The 25,842-nt window shown below is 41.8% G+C and overlaps 1 protein-coding gene across 1 annotated transcript in view; it reads right to left on the bottom strand.

Annotated features, from left to right (window-relative positions):
* Positions 1-25,842, bottom strand: part of NCAPD3 (non-SMC condensin II complex subunit D3) — a 45,467-nt gene that overhangs the window by 8,222 nt on the left and 11,403 nt on the right. The window contains exons 9-27 of the mRNA XM_039496381.1: positions 25,625-25,697; positions 24,739-24,864; positions 24,292-24,544; positions 23,717-23,779; positions 23,416-23,499; positions 16,730-16,803; positions 15,706-15,840; positions 14,712-14,932; positions 12,828-13,019; positions 12,375-12,472; positions 12,139-12,254; positions 11,098-11,205; positions 9,318-9,432; positions 9,118-9,225; positions 7,893-8,131; positions 7,207-7,286; positions 1,490-1,627; positions 996-1,129; positions 627-826 (exon numbers count right to left, since the gene is read on the bottom strand). Of these exons, the coding sequence (XP_039352315.1) occupies positions 627-826; positions 996-1,129; positions 1,490-1,627; positions 7,207-7,286; positions 7,893-8,131; positions 9,118-9,225; positions 9,318-9,432; positions 11,098-11,205; positions 12,139-12,254; positions 12,375-12,472; positions 12,828-13,019; positions 14,712-14,932; positions 15,706-15,840; positions 16,730-16,803; positions 23,416-23,499; positions 23,717-23,779; positions 24,292-24,544; positions 24,739-24,864; positions 25,625-25,697 (2,557 nt within the window). The remainder of the gene's footprint in view (positions 1-626; positions 827-995; positions 1,130-1,489; positions 1,628-7,206; positions 7,287-7,892; positions 8,132-9,117; positions 9,226-9,317; positions 9,433-11,097; positions 11,206-12,138; positions 12,255-12,374; positions 12,473-12,827; positions 13,020-14,711; positions 14,933-15,705; positions 15,841-16,729; positions 16,804-23,415; positions 23,500-23,716; positions 23,780-24,291; positions 24,545-24,738; positions 24,865-25,624; positions 25,698-25,842) is intronic.

Genomic DNA, 25,842 nt, shown 5'->3' with positions numbered 1-25,842 from the left:
TCTTATATAGATAAATGGCCCCTAAGCAATAAACGAGTAACAGCTTAGTGTGCATACATCCCACGTGTGTATGAGCATACACGTAGCATAGTGATGGTTTCACTTTATCCCAATACGTAATCTTCCTTTTACGCTGGTCTACGTCAGTCATTCTAATGGCTAGTTGCTGACTGCTGCATCAAATCCTATCATTAACTTCAAAAGCTTCACCCGTCAGTGTCTCTTAGAGCCAAACTGAGCCATCGTGTAATTCCATTGACTATAGTGGAGTCCTGTCTGTTTACACCAAGTCTGAATTGGGCTCTTCAACAAGGGAGGAATCATTTTAAACATGTTAGTCGCCAAACTGATGTCACATTCTAATTCAAATTGACTGTTCAAGTGTAGGTAACCTCCAGAAATCAGTACTCCTTTATAGGACATTTTCATTTTGCAACACATGCTGCTTGCACAGATTCACCAGCTGTCCCCAAATCACAAGGACGGTATGGGCATATAATCTGCGGAGACGGGTGGCAGTCCCTACTATAGATCAATGACTTTAATCAAGATCGCCCCTAGTTGCAGATTTAGATTTCATTCAGTGCTGTGCCCACTCTTCCCACTGCATACCAAGTGGCACTCACTTGTGAGATGAGTTTCTTTTGTGCTGCCTGCATAACAGCATTGGCCATGTCCATTTCATCCTCAATTGGCTGGATATCTTCATCTTGTTTAGATCTCATAGCAGACAGTTTGATCTCTTTGCAGCTGAGGACTTCAAACGTATCTGAGAGCAACTCATTGGCTTCCATGTCCAGTGGGAGGATGCCATCCACAAAACATGCTGTAAGAGATCAGGAGGAGGAAGATTTTTATTCCCAGAACCATGCTGCTAAATATAAGACAGGGCAGAAGGGTCCCTGTGCTGCACCCAAAGGATGAACAGATGCAACTGGCTCATCACAGGATTTATTTTTACAATGCTCATTCTGTGCCAAAAATGATGCCCCTACCCAGGATGTTCAGGCTGATTTTAGAAGTGATGTTGAACCTTTGCTCATCTGTAAAATGCTCTAGCAGGAACCTGTAGATCTGCATTCTTTTTCCCTTGTTATCTTTCCCCTTCAGAGAGAAGAGATTCTTCTCCCTGTGTAGATAAAGCCATTTTACCTCAGGCCAACACATGTACATGGAATTATAGAAGTAAAAAGAATTTAAATCTGGCAAGAAACATTTGAATGCCACCTTAAAGGTCTAGAAACCTACTGCATAACACATACACACACATTCTATCCAGAAGTCTCTCATGGAAGGTGACGGGAGAAGGCAGAGTATTGTTATCTTAATATGAATTATTCTTAGGATTTTATCTTTCATTGCTGCGCACTATAAAAAGTGACCATGAAAGCTTTGCTCCAGGCCCAAAGACTGCATGCCCAGCACCACACTGATATTCACATGCAACTCCCATTAACATTAAAAGAGAGGTGGCCAAATATTCACTGACCGCTCACTCTGGGGAAACTTGTTGTACTTCTCGTGTTTCTCATAGCTGTTGAAGTGGAAAATGCACTCGATGAAGTGTTGGGAGAACATGACTGGATTCCTCTTCAGTAATAAGTGCACCAGGCAGAACTCCCCAAACCTGGATACAGGGTTGAAAAATTAGAACCACCAGAAAACCTCTTTCATTTTGGAGGCCACCTCCTGAATTATAGCGAGGTGTCCAGCAAATTCAGCAACCCAACATGTTGTGCTCAACGTGGCAGAGACAGACTCTGCGGAATTAAATCTTCCTCAATACGACACTTAACCCTTTCCCTCCCACATCAGGGCCTTGAGAAAGATGCTGAACTATTTACTTTAAGCCCTGTTTTCCCCCCATCCAGAATTGTGCTGAAAAGCTTTCAGCATCTATGGTGCAGGTTTATTTCTATTTATAATTCAACACTGTTAAGAGAGAGAGAGAAGTAACGTTGGCGAACAATAAACCAGGCATAACATTTTCAATAACTCTTAGGCCTTGTCTACACTACGGTGGGAGATCGATCTAAGTTATGCAACTTCAGCTACGTGAATAACGTAGCTGAAGTAGACGTACTTAGATTTACTTACCGCGGGGTCCGCACTACGCTATGTCAACAGGAGACGCTCTCCTGTCGACTCTCCTTGCGCTTCTTGTTCAGGTGGAGTACAGGAGTCGACAGGAGATTGATCTGCGGTTGACATAGATCATTGCACGTTGATCCCCAGTAAGTGTAGACAAGCCCTATAGTGACTTACAAGCCTAAGTCCTGTTTTAAAAAGTGACTTAGACACTTAGGAGACTAAGGCCCAGATTTTTAAAGGTATTGAGGCACTGCTGCACCCAGTACCACAACACCTAGCAGATTTAGGAGCCTACATCACATTTTGAAAAGGATTTAGACACTTAGAGTGATTACGGCTTTAGCCTGGACAATGGTTAGTTGAATTGATAATGCAAAACTCTGTTACAAACAAAAGGCTTCTTCATTCCTCTCAGCCTGGAACACACTGTTGTGGATCAAGACAGTAGTTTAAACCAACAATGACAAAAGGTTTGCAAGCTGAGTGACCTTGGATTATGTTGACTGTAGAGATTCAGGTTTGACTGGGAGTTTGGCCACACACAAAAGAAGGAAGAGGAAAAATGGATTGTGGTTAAGGCACTCGACTAGAACTCAGAACAACTAGATTTAATACTTGGTTTTGCCATAAACTTCCTGTGTGACCTTGTGCAAATCACTTAGTTGCTCTGAGCTTAGGTTTCCCATCTATAATATGGAAAGAAGAGTTTCTCCTACTTCACAAGGGGATTGTGAGGATACACACAGTCATGTTTGTGTCATGCTCAGATATGACAGTGAGGAGCACTATGAGAATGTGTAAATACAATCTCATTTCAAAGCTACCACCCAAATGGCAGCTGCTGCTAGGGACAGGATGCTAAATTGGAACAACAGGACTCAAATGCTGGAAAATATATGAAAGCCTGCTCAGATAAAGGTTTTTGGCAGAGCAGTGTGGGGAGACAGGACCAGGAATGCTAAAGTACTGAACTGGAGGGTCTCGGCTAGAGTGAAGTGCACAGGCACAGCTGTATATGAAAGCTTGCATAGTGCTTACTCGCATTAGGTCTGGCTCTTGCCAGTGCTGCTGGCTGTCCACAGCAAGCCAAGCTGAGGGGCAAAACAGTAAATTCCGTGAGACATTAGTTTGCAACAAGCAGTCCCATGTCCTCGAAATGGACTTTAACTTATGAATTCAATTAACTTTGCGGGTCCACTTTTTGGTTTTTACACTAGAGGTCTGGGCAGAATTTTCAGGAGCAGCTGAATGGGTTGCGCATGGAAAAGTCATAAGCAACACTTAACTGATTTTACTTCCTATCGAGAAATACAAAGGATGATGCTCACTCAGGAAACACCTGTGTACTGGGAAAATATTAAGGGAGCTTCCTGGACTCAGTTATCATCAGTGATCTGAACACTGGACAGTAGCTGAGGCCTGGCCTGAGGCACAAGGGATACCAACAGGTGGAGGCTAGGCATGTTTGCACAGTGTTAAAGCATTCACAAGGGGAATAGATTGGAAAAAAAACCTCTGGCCTGGAAAAGGTTTTGGTGCGGGGAGCTCTTATTTATCACTTACTCTCCTATGTCATTCCTTCACCATCTGATCTGACATTTTATATTAGTTTCCATTCTGCCCTTTGCTATTCTGGGAGATCAGAAACATGTTCCCTGCAGAAAGTTCAAAGTCATTTACTCATATGCACCTGGCTTTAGGTATCACCTGAGTTCTCTGAATTCTACAGAAAGGAAGATGGTATTTGCTCTATATGTGTAGTGTGAAATGCAAAGGGTTTGAGATCTACCCCTGCACCAATGCAGGGGTCAGAACTACAGGATACCTTAGTGAGAAACGCTTGCATGAAGTTAAGCCCAGGGAGGAGATAGGGGAGGGACAGAAACAAAGCTAAAAAGCATCTAGTTGGAACATGATTTCTAAACACGGTTCATCAGAGTTTGGGGGGGGGACGGGGACGACCCTAACAACAAACATTGTTAGACACTCATTTTGTCTAGACCTGTGTTTAAAGGGGATCTACAAAAGATTTTTAAAAAGAGCCATGGGGCCACTTTGGCTTTATTTATGATATCCATAAGGCCTGTCTTTTTGGGAAGGGGAAAACGGAGGGGGTTTCTCCTTGCTTTTTTACATATGAATTTCAGGTCTTGTCTGCCATGGAACAGTGTTGTCTTAAGAACTAGGGAAATGCCAGCACTGGAAGAAAAGATATTACCAATAAAAATGCAATAATATGTATTACCTCACCTCCCTTGTTTCTAGCATTGCAAGAGTTAGAGAGTGAAACCTGAGCTATTTAAGGGGAGGAATTTTTATCATCAGCTCTTTAACTCCAGTTATTAACATTTTAGACATTTGTTAAAGATTCAGCTACTCCCACTCCACATACGAAAGAATGACAACTCACAAACATGCTCTCCGACATCCAGGAGATACACCTGAAAAACCAGGGAAGACCAGACTTGCTGTTTCTAAGTTAGAAAGCAAGCAAAAACTTCTCAACTCTCTCAACCACATTTTTCCATGCCTTATTAAATCATAAAAGGAAAAAGGGGCAGAAGCCATTTAAAAAAAAAAAAATTCCCTTGCAGCTCACCTTTAAATACATTCCCTAAGAAAGTCCTAAGGGCCTCAAAGTTCATCCCCATTTGAGCAGGCTGCCCAAATTAATAAACTCTCCATGCAACTGTTACAGATGTGATTTAAGGCAAGAATTTGAGTGCTAAAATGAAGGTGAAATCATTCAGTCAGCAGCTCGGCAGGCCGTGCCTAGCAATTGCAGCTCATGTAGTCAGTGAGAACATTCACTGACCACACGCAGGCAAAACCCAAGCATGTTATGGTGAGGTAAGAAGAAAGCTTGAACCTTTGCTATGATTCACTGTGCTTTGGGAGCCTACTGGTGATCAGACCATTAACCCTATTAGACCGTAGGTTTGTGGGGTTCAGTTTACTATTTCAAATGCAAATAGCTATGTTGGCATTGAAACAACACAGATCATTGCCCAAGGAAACCTTTTCATTCTGGTACTTTAAATTGGTCATGGGAAAAGAAAATGTTAATGATTTTTAAAAGGAGCAATTATCAGGTCAGTAGGGTTGTTTTCCCACCCAAAAAGGTAAAAAAAAACAAAACAGTATTGATCTGAGAGAATCAGTAACTGTGCTGATTCAAGCAGCATTTTATTTCAAGGATTCAAACTGAATTCAATCTACGGTACAATAAAACAACAGGAGAAGCTGTTAATATAGAGGAGCAGTAGTTACCTTCTGATGTGCCTATGACTGGGGTGTATCTAAGGTCATCCCCCTCTCCTTTCCCCATATCAAAAGTCACCAATTATGTGCAAGAGAATAAGCACCTGACAAATTAGTTTATTTGGCAAGAGAGTACAAAGCAGCAGCTGAAAATGAAAGCGTGTGTATGTCCTACTTCCCAGAACTGAGAGAGGGAAGAAAACTAAACAAAAATCCAATTTTATACATTTTGCAAAGTTAGTCATTGCAAGGCCAAGAGCTGTATGTCAATCCCAGCCTGGAATAAAGAGTTTTTGTCTGTGTGCACCTGCTGAATATAAATGCCCAGAAACAGGCTCCCAACAGAAACTGTTATTGTTCCGTATCTAAAGTGTTGTGAATAAGATGCTGCAATGCCGCCACCTACTGGAACGAGCCAGGACTGGACATTATAAAAAGTGCTCATGAACAGTCCCAGACTGATGGCCCTGGCTGTAATCCTCAATTTATTTGGAATAGGCAGGAACACTGGCAGCGGTTGGGCAAGCTTCCACTGCACGCGTCACCTACCCATCCATTCCCTAGAGGATCAACCTGCAAGGGAGTTCATCTCTCCATATCCCACTCAGTCACCGCCCTTCCTACTGAGACTGACAACAAGGGTACTTGTCAGTATCAAATACGGTAGAGCTCAATATTAACACCCATCCGTTAAGAACGAGACCAGAACCACCAAGTTACTGCACCAAGGCCAACACGGGTGTCAAACAGTAATAACTTATGGTATCTTCTGAACTACGTTTGGGTAAAATCAAGATCTCTAAGCCCACAGAAGCCAAGCAATTCAGATTTCAGGCTAATTCTGCAGGATCCCTGGTGTATCTCGGCATGGCAGGAGATCTTCAAGCTGTGGTATGATGTTTAAAAGGAAAATGAACAACAACATGCAAAAATAAGTTAGAGAACTTATTGAACTGTAACCTATGTCTACTATGTAAAGTGGGAGGGCAGTTTTTAAGAACACCTGTTTCAAAGTTTCCATTTCCACATGTATGTAAATCATGACACGATAAAAAGGGCAGAGCTGCCTCGTAGACAGTACCACCTCTTGTGGCCTGACGTGGCCCTTCTGGCACCCTACTTCAGTTTCCTTCCAGTTTACACCCAGAACCTTTAATAAATTAAACTCCAGGAGAGAGAGAATATATCATCTAGTTCCCTAAAGAGCCCTTTTGGCCTCCCCTTAGGTTCCAGGTTTCACAGCTCTACATCTAGGGGGACCGTGTTTTCAATCCTGGCCTCTATGGCCTGCGAACTCTCCTCTCCTCCAGTTCCGGGGTTGCACAGCCCTCCTTCTTGGGGCCTGTGTGCTGACTGAATTCGTTCTCTCAGCAGCTCTTCCCAGCAGCTCCTCCTTGACTGGGCCCTACATGTTCTTTCTCCTAGACATTAACTGCTTCCCTGGACCCTCTTCCTCGCTCCCAATGACTACTTCCATTGTTTCCCTGTCCCACAGCTGCTTTCCCTGGATACATGGAACAACTAACTGGCCTCCCCAGCCATGTCCTCTGACTGAGAGGCCAGTACCCCGTTCCATGCACACATGAAAGAGGGAACAAATTGTATTGCTCACTGTTCTCCCTCCTGCCATGCGTGTACTTTCAGATGAGGTCAGGCTCGGAGAGAAGTTTCCCACTCCTCCATTCCCACTTTCAAAATTTTATTAGGGCATAACTAGGGAGAAAGGGGGCAGGGATTAGAGAGCACACAAGCTTTCTCATGGAGATTTCTCTCTTACATTCAGAACTGTAACAGCTGGGATATGAGATTCAGTTTGCTTTGCTCTCTGGATAGTTTACAGAACTGGTATCCTACCTGGCAATATCTGGGTTGGGATCCACCAGAGAACTGACAAATCTGAAGAACAGGGACTCCTTCCACTTCACAAACTCCTCCTACAGGAAAGAAGTAGACAGTGAAATGTCAGAATGAACTAAGAATGAATGACCCTACTTGAGTCTTCAGATTGCACCCAGATACACCCTCTGGGTCATAACAGGAGGCACACAAAATAAAGCTCAAGATTCCTTAATTCTGAAAATAGTACACTTATTTAAATGCCGTAGTAGCAGGTGTCCTAATTTACCATTAAATTTTAGCAGAACAAGGGAAAAGAGAGAAAATCTGAACTCCAATGCTGAGATGCCAATAAGGCATTGCTCTACACTGTTCTCATGAAGTCTGCCTGCCTAGGATACATTATTAAACAGAGGGTAGACTATTTTCTGCCTTTCACATATTGATGTACACACCACAACCGATAGGTCGCCAGAGAAGATTAGTGCCCTGCTTCTGCTTGGTGGACACCTGTTACACCTATCTACTGGGGGTGAAATTGCAGATTCAAGAAAACAAGAAAAGTGCATCTTAAAGTTTGGGTAAATTGCAAAGATATTTTAGGGTCAATCTGAAATCTGCATATCCATTTTACAGGTTGCTACGATTCTGTATGATGGAGGCTGTTGGAATGTGGTGAGAACTAGCCAAAGCCCGCTAGTCACCTGCAGAAGGTTGGTAAGCAGGATCAGTGTCTGCTTGCGGATGAAGGGGTTCGGGTCCTTCAGGCACATGGAGATGTTGGGAATGTACCTGTCCACCATGGTGGTGTAGCGGATACACAGGTCACACATAACTATGACAACGTTATTGCGAATGGCCACATCCTCAGACACCTCTAGCTCACGAGCTAGGGCTGCGACACATTTCTTTGCTAGATCCTCATGCTGCAGACACAGCTTACCTGTCACATAAAGAGGAGAGAATCGGGGCTGTGAATGTTACAGTTCCTCATCTCCCCAGGACTATCTTTCCATCTCCGCTTGGTGGCATATGAGTCAAAACACATGGACGGAGAAATAAGGCCAAGGAGAAATGAAAGCAGAAAATAGCGAGAGCAAGAAGTAGACAAGCAAATAAAAGCAAGAAACTCTTAGTGGAGACTTTATGAGAAACCCGCAACCCACCTCAAGGGAAAGGTAATCAAGGAGGAGCATTGTCCCATCCCTCTTCTGAGAAAACATGAGACCTATATCATGGACCTAGTAACCCTGTTTCCTCTTTCCCAAAGGGCCATAGAGAGCTAAGAGTGCAGCCTAATGTCCTCTGCATAACAAGAAAAGAGCCACCCCAATACCATTACTAGAAGCCTTTTAAAATAACACGAATACTTTGCATCTCTAAAGGTTTCTAAGCTCTTTAAGAACAAAGGATTGAGTCTCATGAGGTACATAAGTGAGGAAGTAATATTATTCCCACACTAGAGAAGTGCCACATACACGACCACACGGGACGTATAAGCACAGCCTGCTCTGGAAAGCATTGAATTCCCTCCACCCCTCTAGTGAGCCTCTTGTGCATCATGTAGTTCCATAGTCAGATGCCACGAAGCTCACAAGAGTACAAGGTTGGTACAAGTCTGCAGGGTTCTTCAGGTCCGGCTAACTGTGTTACTCACTGGTTAGGTACGGTAAAGCTATATAAAGCCAGTGCATTAATAGATTTAGTACGTACTCTCACCCACTCCAATATTTTTATTGGTGTATGCATATTGTTACTGCAGGGAATTACCTGAATGCTTGGAGCTACAGCACTATATACACTGAATACAGTTTATGTCTGTGTCTAAAGCTCATGCAGAAGAGCTGTGGCAATTGTAACCCAGGAAGAGAGAAAAAGGCAGGAATCAGTGGTACACAACACCTATTCCCACGACAGGACAGCTCTTACCCAGTGTAATGAACGCATGGGCTCTGACCACTGAGGGCATAGCAGATCCTCTGATTTGGGACAGTGGCTGAGAAACTGTGAGTTCCTCACCATCTGGAGGACTAGACACTGGGAAACAACAAACCAAGAATTAAAATACCCTCAAAACCAGAGAGTTTTAGTTCATAAATGCGAATTTAAGAGTAAAGGGAGGACCTCACATTGATCTACATTGACGGGACAAGCCAGAATAGACTGAATCAAAAGGAAGATGCGTTTCTCCACTTTGGCTGGACATAGCTGTGCAGTCTCACCCAAGGTGAAGAGATGTCTCACCTAAAGAGAAAAGCAACACTGTCAAAAGATAACAGCAGGGCTGACAATTAAATCAACAAGCTTTCACACACCAATGTTTCAACAGCTTCCAAAACAGCTTAAAATTCCCTCTGCCCTTTAGAAGGGAAGGCATCACCTGTGATGTAGGCTTGTATGTGGCTCAGTTAGATCTAATTCACTACTATCTAAATGCAGAGAGCCAAGTTCCTTTAGACCTGTCCCTACTACACGGTGAATTTCAGTGGTGACAGTTATTATTGAAAAGTTGCGAACAGGCAATTAAATTCCTACTCCCCCCCCCCCCCCCCAAAAGAAGGCAATGACATGATGCATTTTGCATTAGTATAATCACTGCAACTTCCCTAAAACTCTGGAAATCAAGTCTATTCTATAGCTTTCTGGCACATGGCTCAACATTTCCATTAGGAATGATATCAAGTCACTAACACACAAGAGTCTATAGACATGTACTCACAGAAATACCACAGGGATTTAGTATTTTCCCCTATAACTGTAAACTAATGATACTCTCCCCGCTCTAGAAACCTCAAGATTGGAGAAAGTAAGAGTGGCAAGGGAATAGAGGAGCTGTTTCTTCAGCTTCCAATGGATGCAAATGATGACTAGATCCCTTTAAGAATGGGCTGCTCTGACAAGTGAATATGTGAAAATGAGAATTTCTTACTGAAAGCAGTTCCCTGTGTATTAAAGTCATATCTGCTGACTTGAGTTGACAGAGTTTTTACTACTTCTAACTGCTGCCACGCCTGCCAAACCAGCACAACTCTGGGAGAATGAAGTGGATTCTGTTCTAGATTGTGCATCAACAGGATACTTAATCATATTCCAAGTAAAAGGGTCACCTGGGCAAAACCCCTTTGCCTTCAAATTGAGAGCTCAGCTACATTTGTGCATCCCAGGTGAAAGCAATAAAGCCGCACAGATCTAACTGAGGTTATAATTTTAAGATAATGGGGTTGCACAGGTCTAAATGAGGGCAACCTTTTGTCTACAGAATGCTTTACGGTGGTGGCAATACATCAATCAGAAGGAGCCTATTTTGAATTTCAATCCATAGACTTGAATTTGCTGACAAATTCCCATAAAACAAGCGCATCTGATGTAGAGCCACTGAGATTAAAGAAAAGGTCACCACACTGATCACATTTGGAGTGTTGTCTTCATTACTATAAGGGCTGGAAAGAGGTTTTTATTTATTTAGTTAGTTTTGCAGTTTAAGGAAAGGCTAGTTTCTGTAGAAATTGATGGCCTGGGCTGTCCCACTCACCAAGGAAAGCTTCCCACTTGCAGTCTACTTTCCAAGCCCTACTTCTTATTGTGTGTACTACCGTGTCAAATTTGTGGTCACTGGCCTGGGTCTGCTGTTCTCTCAGACTCACAGGAGAACAAAGTATTGCATCTTATGAACTATTCCAGTGAATATTTATAAAATAAATATATGATTCTAATTCATGTTTATTTCCATAATAAGTATCAGAAAAGTAAGCTAAAGGCGAAAAAACAAACAAAAAAAATCCACAACAGAAAAACAAGGCAGAGTACTCCAGAGAACACAGCTCAGCTGGACAATCATGGAATCATCATTTGAAAGAAGGAACAAATTAATTCTTTGATCAATCAGTAGAGAAAGGATACCAAGCTTACCAAGAGGTCTTCTTGCAGCTGCTCTGCTCCATCCTCTTTGAGGACAATACTGGAGATGTAGCTCTCACAGACAGATACTAGATCTCCACATACCTGGTTGAGCAGCTTCTGTTTCAAGATGAAGGCAAGTCAATGCACTGCTCGTTAAAGAAATGCATCATGGGTAAAGCATCCTCCATGCATTAGTCCTGAATTGGTAAATGAAAACCTTTTTCTAGACTCTGAAATGAATAACCTTCTCTCTCAGCCCCCTCACACTAAGCAGTTTCTCTATGGCTAAAAACTTGTCCTAGTCTTTATTTAGCAATCTAGCTGCAGGAATCAGCTGCAAACAAAATCTGGGTAAAATTTACAAAAGAACATCTGATCTGAACAGTTATTTTCCACTTTAGGTTTTAACTTTAAATGCAGAGGTTGTTGGTATCTAGGCAGAAAGGGTCAATTGTCTTCATTTGGCATTGCTTTATCAACCTTACCATCTCCCAATGATAGAAACAGAAGTACCCGCTTTAGCACATTGCCATAGGAATTTACTAAACAGCATCTCAGCAAAGCTCCCCTTCCCAGCTTGCCTTGGCTTTGTCACAAGTTGTTCCATTAGCATAGTCTGCAGAACACTGTCACCTACTTTCACTTGTTTGAGTCCACGGCAGGTTGGTTGTGACCAGCTTAATCTATGGTGGCATATATAGAACGTGTCTGTAGCCTCAACATAATCTACTGGAAAAGCATCCAAATCACAAAACTCTATCAAAACAGGCACTACTGTAGGTAGTGAATTCAGCAGATTTCAACTGCAAAACATCCTCTTGAAAAAAGAGAAGCAGCTCTCTCAAACCCATCCTTCACACTAGGTGTATGCCATGGCTGGTATGATATACCAATAAAGATGGTTAAACAGAACAGAGGGGCAATTTTCTCGAGTCAGAAGTCTCTTTCCTTTGTGCACTGAAGAAACCAGCATTTTCAGGAGAGGAAAACGTCTCCGACTTCTTGAGACATGTAAAATATACTTTTAAAACAGTCTATCTGAAGCCCCACCTGTGCCTCCTCAGGGGCATCTGTGTACGCATGGCAGAGCTTCTGCAGAGCTTCAACAGCTGGGCTAATCACCTCCAGGGGACTCTTAAACTCCTTCAGCCAGCACTTGATATCATCTGAAAAGAAGGTCAAACACCTAGCTGAGGCGAGTGCTCATGCTAACTATTACCAGAAAGACAAAAATACAGTGGAGCTGGGATGCAAAGCTGAACACTGACCCATGCCAAGGCACTCACCAATCAGCCTGCCCTGAGTGTTTCTGGGGAGATGCTTTGCAACGTGTCCAATTACACACAGGATGTGACCTGCATTATCAGTGCCGGTATTCTGCTGCCTGAAAGGCCATAAAGGGGACAAATAGAAACATTAATCCAAGAAGAAAAACTGACTAGAGTCAGAAAAATCCTTTCATTTGGATTATGCATGCTGAAAACAGAACTGTCAGGTTGAATGAAAACACGATAAAGCTCAAAGGCAACTTTAAGGTACTGGATTATCAGGCTCTAGCTCAAGGCTGCAGGCCACTGCTTCTCTCCTAGATATAAGCACTGTTAGTTTAAATTAAGCACTTTGATCTAAACAGTCACCAAACAGCACTCTACCTGTGGAGAGGCAGGAAGAGGAGATCGTTCTCTTGGCCTGCCCTGTATGTCTCTTTATTGCCAAATGATTAAGATAGAGGCACACACCTGCTGACACTGTCCCAGGATTCGATTATCTTGGAGTAATCCAGCTTGGGTGAGGAACCTGCTACCTTTGCGAGCAGCATCCAGGCTGATGCAGCATGCTCCGTTTCCACATGTGACATTACATTATTTATGAAAGTGGAGGAGAATTTCTCCTTCTGGGACCATACGTAAAAAGCTTTGTTTAAATAACGGCTGCAAGGAAGACAGAAAAGAGAAAAGAGATAAGCACACAACAGACAAAACAGCTCGTCTCGGGATCTGTATTAGGGGCCAGCAATTTTAGCCAGTCCACCCTTCACACAGCAGGCAACACAAGGAAGCTAGTGACATTGCCGGCTGGTGGCTATTTATGCAAAAAAATTTTACTTCTCATTGTTCTGAGCAAATCAGGATTTCCATTCTACATTTAACCTCAAATATTTACATCCATATTCCAAGTCATAATTCAAGTGCACACAAAGCTTCTGCCACGTAGACATGGATGTAACACTATACATTCCAGGTCACCGCTAAATTGGGCCCAAAGTCTGGTATGCTTATAGCCAAGAAAACTTAACTAGAAGAATCCAGCAGGGGAAGATTTTTTGTTGGTGGTTTCTAGCCAACATCCACAATCCAAGAAGAAGATAAATTTGTTATTAAGGGACAGGACTGGGATTTATTGGTCTGGGTTTACCCCCATCTCTGAGGAAGCTCCCTCTGTGTCATTAGGCAATTCACTTTACCTCTCTGGGCCAAAGTTTCCTCTTTTGTCAAACAAGGACCACGATACTTGCCTTCCTTCTGTTGGGAGAATTCTGAAACTCAATGTTTATCAAGCGCTTTGAAATTCTCAGTTGGAAAGTGTTATGGATGTGCAAAGTATGATATACAAGGGCCAAAATTAGACTGGTAAAATAATTTTGCAAGCCAGAAAGACGGCACGACCAACAGATCAGTTTTCTATTTAAGATCTATTACATGTTGTTGACTAATAAACATAAGGCTGCTTTTAATCAGTGTTCTGTCCTTGTCATTTTGTGTGTCACCTCATCTCTTTTGCTACTTCCCACAGCGTTCTGCAAAAGGCAGTAAGATACTATTAGTCATAAGACAAGTAACATATTGTACACCAGAATGAAGAGGGAAAAAAACCCACCATGTACTCTGATCTCTATAAATATATAGATGGTTATTTTTCTCATCACCACACAATTAACTTTAACAGTCCAAGTTCCTAGCAATACACCAAAAAGACACACCACATGTGTCAATCTCCCATTCAAAGTGTTCAGGGAAAAGGCATCAATGACAACAAAGTTAAAACAGCCAATACACAGGAGAACTGTGCTGTGCTCACCAATTGCCAACATGGAAATAATTGGCTGTTGATTTTCAGGCCTGCTAGACCCTGCCCATTAAACCAGTAGAGCAACACAAGAGGCTTAGAATATAACAATACCCACATTAGCACTGACAGTATCACTTAATAGTAACATGTACTTGTATTACATCTTTCACCTGGGGATCTCAAAGTGCTTTATCAAAAATTAATTAAGCCTCACAACATCCCTGTGCAGTAGGCATTAAATACATTTTAGCTGTAAGTAAACAGAGATGCACAAAGGTTGGAATCATACAGAAAGTGAGTGGCAGAGATGGGAACAGAACCTTGAACTTGTGTCCCAGGCCTCTACTCTAACCGATGAACAAGGTACTATTGTCCTACAGTACAATCAATCATCTCCTGACACAAGGGTTAGCTGGACACATTTCACGTGTTTTTAGATGAGTACAAGCATCATAGCAGTAATACGTGCCTAGAGAAACTCGGAGTTGGAAGGGGCCGACATACGAGTCCAAACTCCTCTTTATTGACTGGAATTGGCAGTACAACTGACCTACCTCAATTCCTGGTTTTCTGCAGCGATGAGGGCAAGGAGATCCCAGGCCAGTGTCTGGTTTCGGTCTTCATGCGTGAACTTACTATAGTGTTTAATGTGCTGCAATAAAAGCTGATCAAGGCAATCCAAGGCCTTTTCCTGCACAGAGTTCTCACTGTCCATCACAACAGGGACCACACCTGTTAACCAGGCCTTCTGTATCATAACATTATTGTGTTGAGTCTAAAGAGAAGAAAATTCCATATTAGAAATACTTTGAAGCCAGTAATTCAGATTCTACGCATTCAGATGCTATGGTGGGATTAATGAGAGCCGAGACATGCTGACAGACTCAAGACATTGTAGTTTCCAAGGTACTGATGAAGCAGTATTGAAGTCTTACAGTGTATAGGACCAGTGGCCTTAAATCTCTTCATCACCATGGAATTGCTGATTATATGATATTCATGATCAAGGTATCAGTTATTCTTACTGACCTGAGGTTTGTAATATTTACTAAAACTAAAATCAGTCTGACAGTGTCCCAGTAAAGCACTACAAGAGGTCACTTAAAATGAGCAGTAGTGAGCAGTGCCTAAAAAAACCAACTTGTGCTCTTATCCTACTTTACTAACCTTTTATAAATAAATATCAAAACATGAAAAAATTGTCAATGATACAATCTGCATACTGCAATCTCAGTACAATGATTCAGACTTTTTTTTTTTTTTAACCTGACAAGGTGAACAACAAACGTACCAATTTGCTACAGGAGAGCAGTATCAGAGCCAGAAAGGGATGTTTTTAACGATAGGAAATGTCTAATGTTATTCACAACTATGTGTAAGAGCAAGATGTGTCTTTCATGTCAAAGGCAACAAAGGTAAATCAAGCTAAAGAAATTCAGTGGAGAAATAAGTGGCTAGTAATTTATGTGGTCTTTTCCCTCTTTAGCCCCTTTAAATAAAATTATACTCTGCCAGTCTTGATAAATATTGTGCATTCTTTCCCCTCACCGTAAGGAGCTCTGTAATAGACTGTAGTGCCTGCTTCCGTACAGAGACGGCAGGGTCCCGGCAGCGATCTTGGAGAGTGGACAAGTCTTCTGGGGTACATGGGATCACGTTGTGCTTCAAGATACTCATGAAGACCTACAAATCAACCACCATGATAACACTGATAGGAATACAATGGGTGCACATTTGGCTGCCAATGAAAAAATCCAATCCACTTCCTATTGATTTCCATGGGAGAAGAACTGGTCCTAATGACAATAATCCCAAGACTTAGAGATACACTGGGGGACACAAAAACTGAAAGCGAACAGGCTTTGTAACAGCACTTAGGTAAAGTTAGCTTAACCTTTCCCCCTGTACAGTCAGAGCCCGTTTCCCTTTGCATTTGTGTGGGTCATCACACAGTAACAAGGGAAAGGAAAATATTCTAAAGACCCAAAACAATACGTTTGTAAAAGCATAAAATCAACCATCAGGAGAACTGTGGGGCAGGGATTATATACCTAACTATTTTCACGTCTTTTTTAAATTGACTAGATTTCAAGAGGACAGTCTCTTTCAAGACCAACTGCCTGTTGTTCTAAAAAAATTTTTTTTTGTAAACTAAAGCAGCACACTCCAAAATCGAGGCTGGATAAAATCCAGTTCCTTTGTAAATGAGTTCATGAATTCTTGACTAACTACCCAACTAACATGCCTCAATTTATATAAGGAAGTTGCTTAAATTAAAAGCCTACTGACATTTGAAAAGAAGCCCTATTTCTAAATGATGGAATAAGTGATCTTCAACGCGAGTACTGGAAGAATTCTTCATCATCATTGTGCTTGCATTATTCACTCATCAATTATCAGGAACAAGTGGAGAAGGCATTTTGAAAGACCTGCCTGTATGCTGCAGGAGCAGCAAAATGAGGCCATGATCCTTCAATGAGTTCCATATGGGCAGATCACTGCATGAATTCATTGCCGGATGTTAGCCTGCATGTTTATATTAATAGCACACAGTACTCAGTAGAGAATATACCTGGAGTGCAGACTTCCTGACATTTGTCTTCTCATCCCCTGCTCTCAGTCTCAGCATAACCATGATCTCCTTCCCTGTCCAGGGAAAGCACGGAAAGAGAGTCATGAGATCCAACACAGGGAGAGACTGCAGCACCACCAGGAGATACTGATAGGGCAAGCAGCACACTGACAAGGTAGAGCACAGCTTCGCACTCTGTTGAGCATCAGTTGTTGACAGGGAAAGAAAAACCACACACAATCTGGCAGGTAAACCAAAGAAAAACTGATTTTCAAATATTTTATTTGGAATTTTAAATATATTTATATTGCTTTTATATTTTAGGTAAAATCCTGAAAGGAAAGTTATATATAGAAGAATGGCTATACTGGGTCAGACCAATGGTCCATCTAGCCCAATATTCTGTGTCTGACAGTGGTCAGTGCCAGATGAACAGTGCCAGTGAACAGAACAGGGCAATTTCAAGAGATCCATCCCCTGCCATGTCCTTTTCTGCTTATTTTACTTAAAAGCCTTTGGTGATGGACATTGTTAAAGGCTTTCTGAAAATCCAAGTACACTATATCCACTGGTTCACCCATGTCCACATGCTTGTTGACTCCCTTAAAGAAGTCTAATAGATTGGTGAGACATGATTTCCCTTTAAAAAAGCTGTCTTGACTCTTTCCCAACGTATCATGTGCCTGATAATTCTGTTCTTCATTATAGTTTCAACCAATTTTCCTGGTACTGAAGTTAGGCTTACTGGCCTGTAATTGCCAGAATCTACCTCTGGAACCTTTTTAAAAAATAGGTGTTACGTTAGCTATCCTACAATCAACCAGTACAAAGGCTGACTTAAGCGACAGGTTACATATCACAACTGGTAGTTCTGCAATTTCATATGTGAGTTCCTTCAGAACGTTTGGGGGATACCATCCGGTCCTGGTGACTTATTACTGTTTAATTTATCAATTTGTTCCAAAACCTCCTTTACTGACACCTCAGTCTGGGATAGTTCCTCAGATTGGTCATCTAAAAAGAATGGCTCAGATGTGGGGATCTCCCCATCATCCCCTCTAATATCCTGGGACCAACATGGCTACAGCAACAGTTTTTAAAGGACACCTTTTTGCCTCAAACCACCTCTTTCACTCCACTATTTAGCCATGTTGGCATTTTTTTTAGTTCTATTATTCTTTTGCTTATTTGGGGCATATTTAGTTTGAGCCTCTATTATGATGTTTTTAAATAGCCTCCTTGTAGTTTGCAGGCATTTTACCCTTGTGACTGTTTCTTTTAATTTCCATTTAACTAGCTCTCTCATGTTTCTGTGGTTTCCCTTTTTGAAGCTAAATGCGACTGTGGTGGGTTTCTTTGGTATTTCCCCCCCTACAAGTATGCTAAATTACTATTACCGAGTGGCTCAGCTATATTCATCTCTTGGACCAGATCCTGCATTCCACTTAGGACTAAATCAAGAATTGCCTTTCCCTTGTGAGCTCCAGGACAAGTTGCTCCACAAAGCAGTTATTTAATATGTCTAGTAATTTTATTTCTGCATCCTTCCCTGAGGCAACACATACCCAGGCAAGATGAGCATAGTTGAAATCCCCCATTATTATTGCTTTTCTTGCTTCTGTATCATCTCTAAATATACTAAATGTTTTGGAAAAATAAAAATAAAGGGAATATGTAATTTTTGACCATTGTTTTTCTTTATAAAGGGGCCTCAGATCATTTTTAACCTTAAAAGCCTCATCAAATTAAAACCATGCAAAACTCTCAAGAAAGTCTGTATGATGGTAACTCTGCTGTTTGTGGGACAGAGATTTGGGAAGCGGGACATGAGAAAATTGCTCGGATATAATCCAAGATGGGTTACAAGCCTCACACACGAGAATCTCAGTATGCTTTACAAACATTAGTGAATTAAACCTCACAACCCCTTGTGATGAAGGAAGTATTAATAAATCTATTTTGCAGACAGGGAATTTATGGCATAGACGGGTCAAGTGACTTGCATGAAGTCACAGAGTCAGTGGCAGAGCAAAAATAGAACCCAAGAGTCCTGATGGAAGCAGAACAACACTTCCACTCCCTATATATGCAAATTAGGCCTAAAGCTTTATTTTCCTTGCCCATACCAAAATGAACTTTTACACATGATTAGGGGAAATTATATAGTCTACCAGCGAGTTTACTAATTGGTAGATGCAACTATGCTCCTATATTGTCAGTTATCACCCTTGACACACAGAATTATCAGCATTCCAGCATTAAAACCGGTTGTTCTGGCAAATTAGTTTCAATCCAGCTGTTGTCTTTCAGAGCTCCTATAGTGGACTTTCCTACGTGTTCATCTTCTTCAATGTATACTTTGCAAAGTCTCAGTGTAAAATGATTCCTCAATAAAACAATGTTTCTATAATACATGTCCAGGTTGGAGCACTGTGCTTCTGTGTTCTGATCAGTAAAAGCCTGATTCAAAGACCTCTGAAGTCAATGGGAATCATTCCACTGTCTTTCATGGACTTTGGATTGGGCCCTAAATGCCTTTTTAATAGGCAGCTATCCTCTCCACTTGACTCCAGCTGCTAGATGGTTTGATAATGTCAGGTTCTTTGACTGGAACAGAGATATACTGCCTCAATTAGTAGCAACAAGTTTTCTGGGGAGGTCAGTCCATGACAAACTAAACTATTGCAGGGGGAACCAACTGGCTAAGATAATTATGCTCTTGCCAACTGGCACTGACTGAGCATTTCAGCATAATGGACAGGAACAGTATGAAGGTGACCTTCAGCAGGCAGAGAAGGACTAGAAAGGGAATGAACATGATGTAGTACACATCATGCACTGCATGCTGTGTAACGTACATTAGCCCTATTGTACTCCTGGGGGAATTCTGCGCCAAAAAATTAAAAATTCTGCACACAAAATTTTAAAATTCTGCATATTTTATTGGTCAAATGGTTTCAATTATGTCGGTAATTTAGTTAAACTATAATACAAGGGATGAAGAATTGGAGTGGGGAGCATTGGAGGAAATTCCCAAACTCCCTTTCATAATAGTAATGTAGCAAGGTTTGACCCTTTATTTCTAGTTATTAGTCAACAAATATATGCAGCCATATGCTCAGGGTTACATCATAGGCAACTGAAGAACAAGTGAGGGCTGAGGAATCAAACTCACAGTTTGTATGGGCTACTGACCGTCTCCAGAAAGGTCAGTAGCAAACAGTTCATGGAGCACATTTTGATAGGAAAATTTTTTCAGTCCAAAAATTTAGACCAGTTTTAATCACTAAAGCTCCATAAGCATTTATAAGGCCATACTATCCTTTACACCATTCTGGCCATGTAAAGGTGCCTTAAAACTTTTACACCTGTTCGGAGTCCTCTAAGAACAATGGGAACAAATCACTAAGCAGGCAGGCTGTTACATTCTGCTTTGCCAGAGGGGACAGAGCCCGCCCGATGCCTTGCTCCTCAGAAACACCCTGAAGCTCTGCCCTCCATGCCAAGTGTGCTGGAACAGCAAGCAAGAGGGACAGTGTCTCTCTCTCGCATGACTGTCCAGGCCTTCCCCTCCCCCACGGCGGTGATTTACGTCTCAATTGGCTGCTCCAGGAACCCAAACCAACCTGCCTGCATTGCTGGGGAGGGGTGCGTGACCACTCTTGCGGCTTCCTTTGCTTCCCCTTCAGAAATAATTTTTCTTCAGGGAAGCAAAGAAATATGCTGGGGACATGAATTCTGCACACACGCAGTGATGCAGAATTCCCCCAGGAGTAACCCCATTGGGCCAACTCCGCTATTCTTTTGTCTCTTCTATACATGGGTTTGGTCACATTTTGAATACATTGTTTACCATTTCTTTTCTTTCTAAAATATTTGAACTGTGTGGTCCTCATGTAAGTAAGAAATTAGCACAGGCTTGAGTCAAGTATAATGCAGTCAGACAACTCTGCTAATGCACCTCAACTCTGGCTCACATGTCCCTGGTGTTCCAGCTATCCTATCAAGCACAGCCAGCCCACTGCACTGAGTTACTGTTATTAATTTGTTTTAAGTGCCACACTCCTTATTCCATGTAGCCTACAACCTAAATAGAGAACACATTATACACTGAGTGGCCTAGAGGCATTTCTATCTGAGAGAGTAGATCTTATAAGAATATCATATGTTTTACTGAGTGGATTCTTATTGGTTTTAAGGAAGGATTTTAATAGAGAAGATGGAAGCCTGTCACACTGAGACAGGGAGGGAGTTCCTGTGTAGGGAGCAGCATGGGGCAAGCAACAAAGACATACATGAGGGACACAAGGGGAATAGTGAAGTGGGATTATTAGCTGTACAAAGGGAGTCATAGAATCATAGAACTTAAGATCAGAAGGCAACAAAGAATCCTGTGGCACCTTATAGACTAACAGACGTCTACGTCTGTTAGTCTATAAGGTGCCACAGGATTCTTTGTTGCTTTTACAGATCCAGACTAACACGGCTACCCCTCTGATGCTTAAGATCAGAAGGGACCATTATGATCATCTAGTCTGACCTCCCGCAAGATGCAGGCCACAAAAGCTGACCCACCCACTCCTGAAATAATTCTCTCCCTTGACTCAGCTGTTGAAGTCCCCAAATCCTGAATTAAAGACTTCAAAGCAGATAATCCTCCAGCAAGCGACCCCGCCCATGCTGCAGAGGAGCGAAAACCCCAGGGCCACTGCCAATCTACCCTGGAGGAAAATTCCCGACCCCAAACAATATGGTGATCGGCTGAACCGGCAAGACTCCTCAGACACCAGAAAGACTTTCAATATCTCAACATTGACCCTCGGTACTAATTACCAGTGGTCGCACGTTACTGACCTATTGACTAAATCACGTTATCCTATCAAACCATTCCCTCCCTAAACTTATCAAGCTTAATCTTAAAGCCAGTCCCCATTCCAGTTTCTCCCCCTGATGGTTAGAAACCTTAATTACAAGCCTAAACTTCCGACTGCCAATTTATATCCATTTGTTCTCGTGTCCACATTAGTACTGAGCTGAAATAATTCCTCTCCCTCCCTGGTATTTATCCTCTGATATATTAGAGCAATAAAGAGAGCAATCCTCTCCTCTCAACCTTCTTTTGGTTAAGGAAAACAAACCGAGCTCCTCAAGTCTCCTTTCATACGACAGGCTTTCCATTCCTCGGCATTCTTTGTACCCTTCTTTGAATTCCTTTGAATTCATCCTTAAACATGGGAGACCAAAACTGCACACAGTACTCCAAATGAGGTCTCACTTGTGTAACGGGGACTAGCACCTCCTTATCTCTACTAGAAATACCTAATGCATCCCAAGACCGCATTAGCTTTTTTAACCACATCACATTGCCGACTCATAGTCATCCTGCGATCAACCAGGACTCCAAGGTCCTTCTCCTCTTCCGTTACTTCCAACTGGTGCGCCCTTATAACTAAAATTCCTGTTAGTCATCCCTAAATGCATAACCTTACGCTTCTCACTATTGAATTTCATCCTATTACTAATACTCCAGTTTACAAGGTCATCCAAATCTCCCTGGAGGATATCCCGATCCTTCTCCGAATTGGCAATACCTCCCAACTTCGTGTCATCCGCAAACTTTATCAGCCCACTCCTACTTTTGGTTCCAAGGTCAGTGATAAATAGATTGAAGAAGATTGGATCCAAAACCGAACCTTGAGGAACTCCACTGGTAACCTCCCTCCAACCCGACAGATCACCTTTCAATACGACCCGCTGGAGTCTCCCCTTTAACCAGTTCCTTATCCACCTCTGGATTTTCATTTCGATCCCCATCTTTTCCAATTTAACCAGTAATTCTTCATGCGGTACCTTATCAAACGCCTTACTGAAATCAAGATATATTAGATCCACCGCATTTCCCTTGTCTAAAAAATCTGTTACTTTCTCAAAGAAGGAGATGGTGGTGGCGGAATAATAAATATGAGAGCAAAGATGTAAGTACAGCTGTGCAGCTCCCAAAAGCACAGGACAAGATGCTGGAACATGAGGTGGAAAAAGAAAAGGAGCCAGTGGAGGGATTCAAGAGGTTAATCATGTGATACATGCTGAGCTGCCAAGTTGCGCGCTAATTTCTGTTATGTGGACAAGTTAGGACTAGTGGCTAGCCATGTTGCATGAGTCCATTTAACCTCATAACCTGCTTTCAGCAGTAGCCAATACCTGATGCTGCAGAGAAGTGAATTCCATTCCCACATAACGCACCTAGTCAGAGGTGCAATATTTTATGTGGGGAAAACATATTTGTTCCTTGTGCACTGAAGCAAGAGATTTTATTAAAATTATGATAAGCGATGGAGCTACAAGTGTTATAATCCACGTAATTTACTCCTTCCAAAAGAGATGGTAATTAATCTGTTTTTTGACAAGTGCTTCTGCCACATCAGTAGAAATGAACATCAATATGTCAAGATTAAATATACTTTCCAGAGTGGTCCATCCAGACTGAAATGGAAACGGAATTTCATTAAAACTGAAAATTCCACCTCTCCCCTTATTACATGTAAGCGGAACCTAAAATCTCCATAGAAAGATCTGCCTACTTATATAGAAAACTAGATGCTGAATACACATAAGAGGATCTGATTGCCATTAGACATTGCCAAAACCTAATATCAGCTGAAAAGACAAGTGTGATTTTGACGTACCATCAAATATAGTGGTATCACCAACCCTGGTCAGTTCAATGGTCTTGAAAGTTGGAAGAGTCTTCAGTGGATGGTCAGAGTGAGCTAAGAGAAGGAAGGGAAAAAAAAATATATGAGTAAATCAAAGGATTGAGCATACAAAAAGAACATGTTCTCTGCACAGTGTGGAGCATCACTAAATGGAGAATGTTATGTAATCCTCACCCCTACCCCCCCAAGATTTCATATATCAAAATTATTTCTCTGTAGAGAACATAAAGTATATGGAGGAAACACAAACATTTCAAAGAGACGACTTTACCTTCTGTGTGGGTTACCAAACTCTCAGGATAGTTGTTTGTGTCTAGAAGTGTATGATCAGAAGCTGCAGAAAGAAGAAAAAGAATCAACAAGATAATTCCATTCAGGATTCTTCTTCTTTCCAAAAATACTCAGGCAGGTAATCTAAGAATAGGAGATTGCAGATGCATTACTGGAGCATGCCATCTGGCTTTTTATCACACCATGGAAAGTTTAGCATGCTAAACATGAGAAATTGAAACTTCCCAGACACTAAAGGTTTCTGAAGATATAACTGTGTGTCAGGAATGAGGAATTTAATAATTTTTTAAATGAGTCATTTAGTAGTTTGTTAATGCCTTTCAAAGTCATCACACAGAGGAGTCTATGTAAAACAGCCATATCGTCAATAAAGCCTTTCTAAATATAAGTTGTAATGAGTAACAAGACATCTACCTTTTCACTTTGTCATAACACCTAAGGGACCTCGGCCCAGATTTCTAATTCCTTGACAATTAGATCTTTGCTCTCCCAATAAATATTCCCCCCAAAACTCAGGAGACATTTAGCAGTACTGAATTCAGCTGCCATACTTACTGCCTTGTAATAGCTCCTGTATACTCTCCAACGTAGTGGCAGTTTTCATTTCCAGACAGTAAGCAAAACTGGAGAGTGCTTTGCTGCGGACCATAGGTGCCTTGTCTGAGCAGCGGCCAAACACCATATCCTGCACCAGAAACTTGTGCTTTAGAAGCTTCTGATGATCCACAGACAAGGAGCTGTCCGGTTTCCGCTCCGGAAGGTCCAACAGAGCTAAAGCTACATCAAGGGCAAACACTCTGTAAGGAATCTATGGAAGTGAAGAACACAAGATTCTCTATTAAGGAAGTATTAAAGAATCGAGACATCTATCACAGCTGTAATCTAGCTGCTACCAGCCATCAGCAATAAGAAAAATACTATTTAGTACTTATAAAGTGTTTTACATGCTCAAAATACAGCTACGTCCAAAGGTCTGATGTACTAAATAGGATATACACTTACCTTGGTATTATGTGAATATTTATAGAGCCAAGCTATAAAGTCAGCATACGCTGCACAAGGGAGCTTATTCAGCAATTGCATCAGGGCTTGCGCGGCATAGGTACGATAGTCAGCTTTATCTGGGACCTGAAATACAAGGACAAGGGAATTTGCCAAGACCAATATTCAGATGGTCTGTTAGGATAGCTAAAACGCATTTCAGTCCTCAGAATAAGTATCAGTTTATTCAAGAGGGTAATATGGCCTAGCAGTTCAAGCACAGGACTGTCAAGCAGGAACTCCAGCATTCTAAGCTTGTCTTTGCCAATGGATCAACATATGGCCTTGGGCAACTCTCAAAAGCAAAGATCCCCCCTTTATAAAGTGGGGATAATACTAGCTTCCTGAGGCGACTGAAGACTGGAAAAACTTGATCTTGATTTAAAGGGTGATCCATGGACAGCTGGCTGGTCACAGGGCTCTTGTAATCCTTGTTTCCAGCTACTAAAGTCACACTGACAGTAACAACACATATGTTAAATGTTTCTCTATTTTCACATGGCCACATAAGTAATTGCTTTGTCACAGGATTTTAATTTTTTTTGTTAAAGATGTCAATAGACGGTACAAGCAATTGTGAACAGTGGAGAACTGTCCATGAGACTCTCTCTGCTACGATTTGTGCCATACTTTGACAGTCTGAAAACACTTACACGGATCTAGAGTCAGTCTGTCACAAGAACCTCAGACATACTAAAATACCCAACAGAAGACCCATGGGGATAAAGTTTTTTAAACAGTGAAAGTTAAGGAAATGGATTCTCCACGTTCGTTCACAGGCATCACAGTCTATCCAAGAATAGTGTTATTGTCTTTAGATCCGAGATATAAAAATGAGCTAACATACCTTGGCACAGATATGCTGGAGTAAGATTCGGAGCACAGGAAAGGCGACTTCCTTTAGTTCATCTACTATAGAGCTGCACAAAACAGAAACAAGCAACTTAGATCAGGTTGCTATTGTAATAGGGAGCAAAAAATTAGCACAAGGCCATCTCCTACATTCAGACAGGCAGCTGTACACAGAGCTTCCTTATTCCTCCTCTGACTGTTAAATATTGTTCA

Source organism: Mauremys reevesii, linkage group 12 (genome assembly GCF_016161935.1).
Source record: "Mauremys reevesii isolate NIE-2019 linkage group 12, ASM1616193v1, whole genome shotgun sequence".
Taxonomy (NCBI): domain Eukaryota; kingdom Metazoa; phylum Chordata; order Testudines; family Geoemydidae; genus Mauremys; species Mauremys reevesii.
Note: the sequence above shows the minus strand (reverse complement) of the source record. Positions and strands in the feature narration are given on the sequence as shown.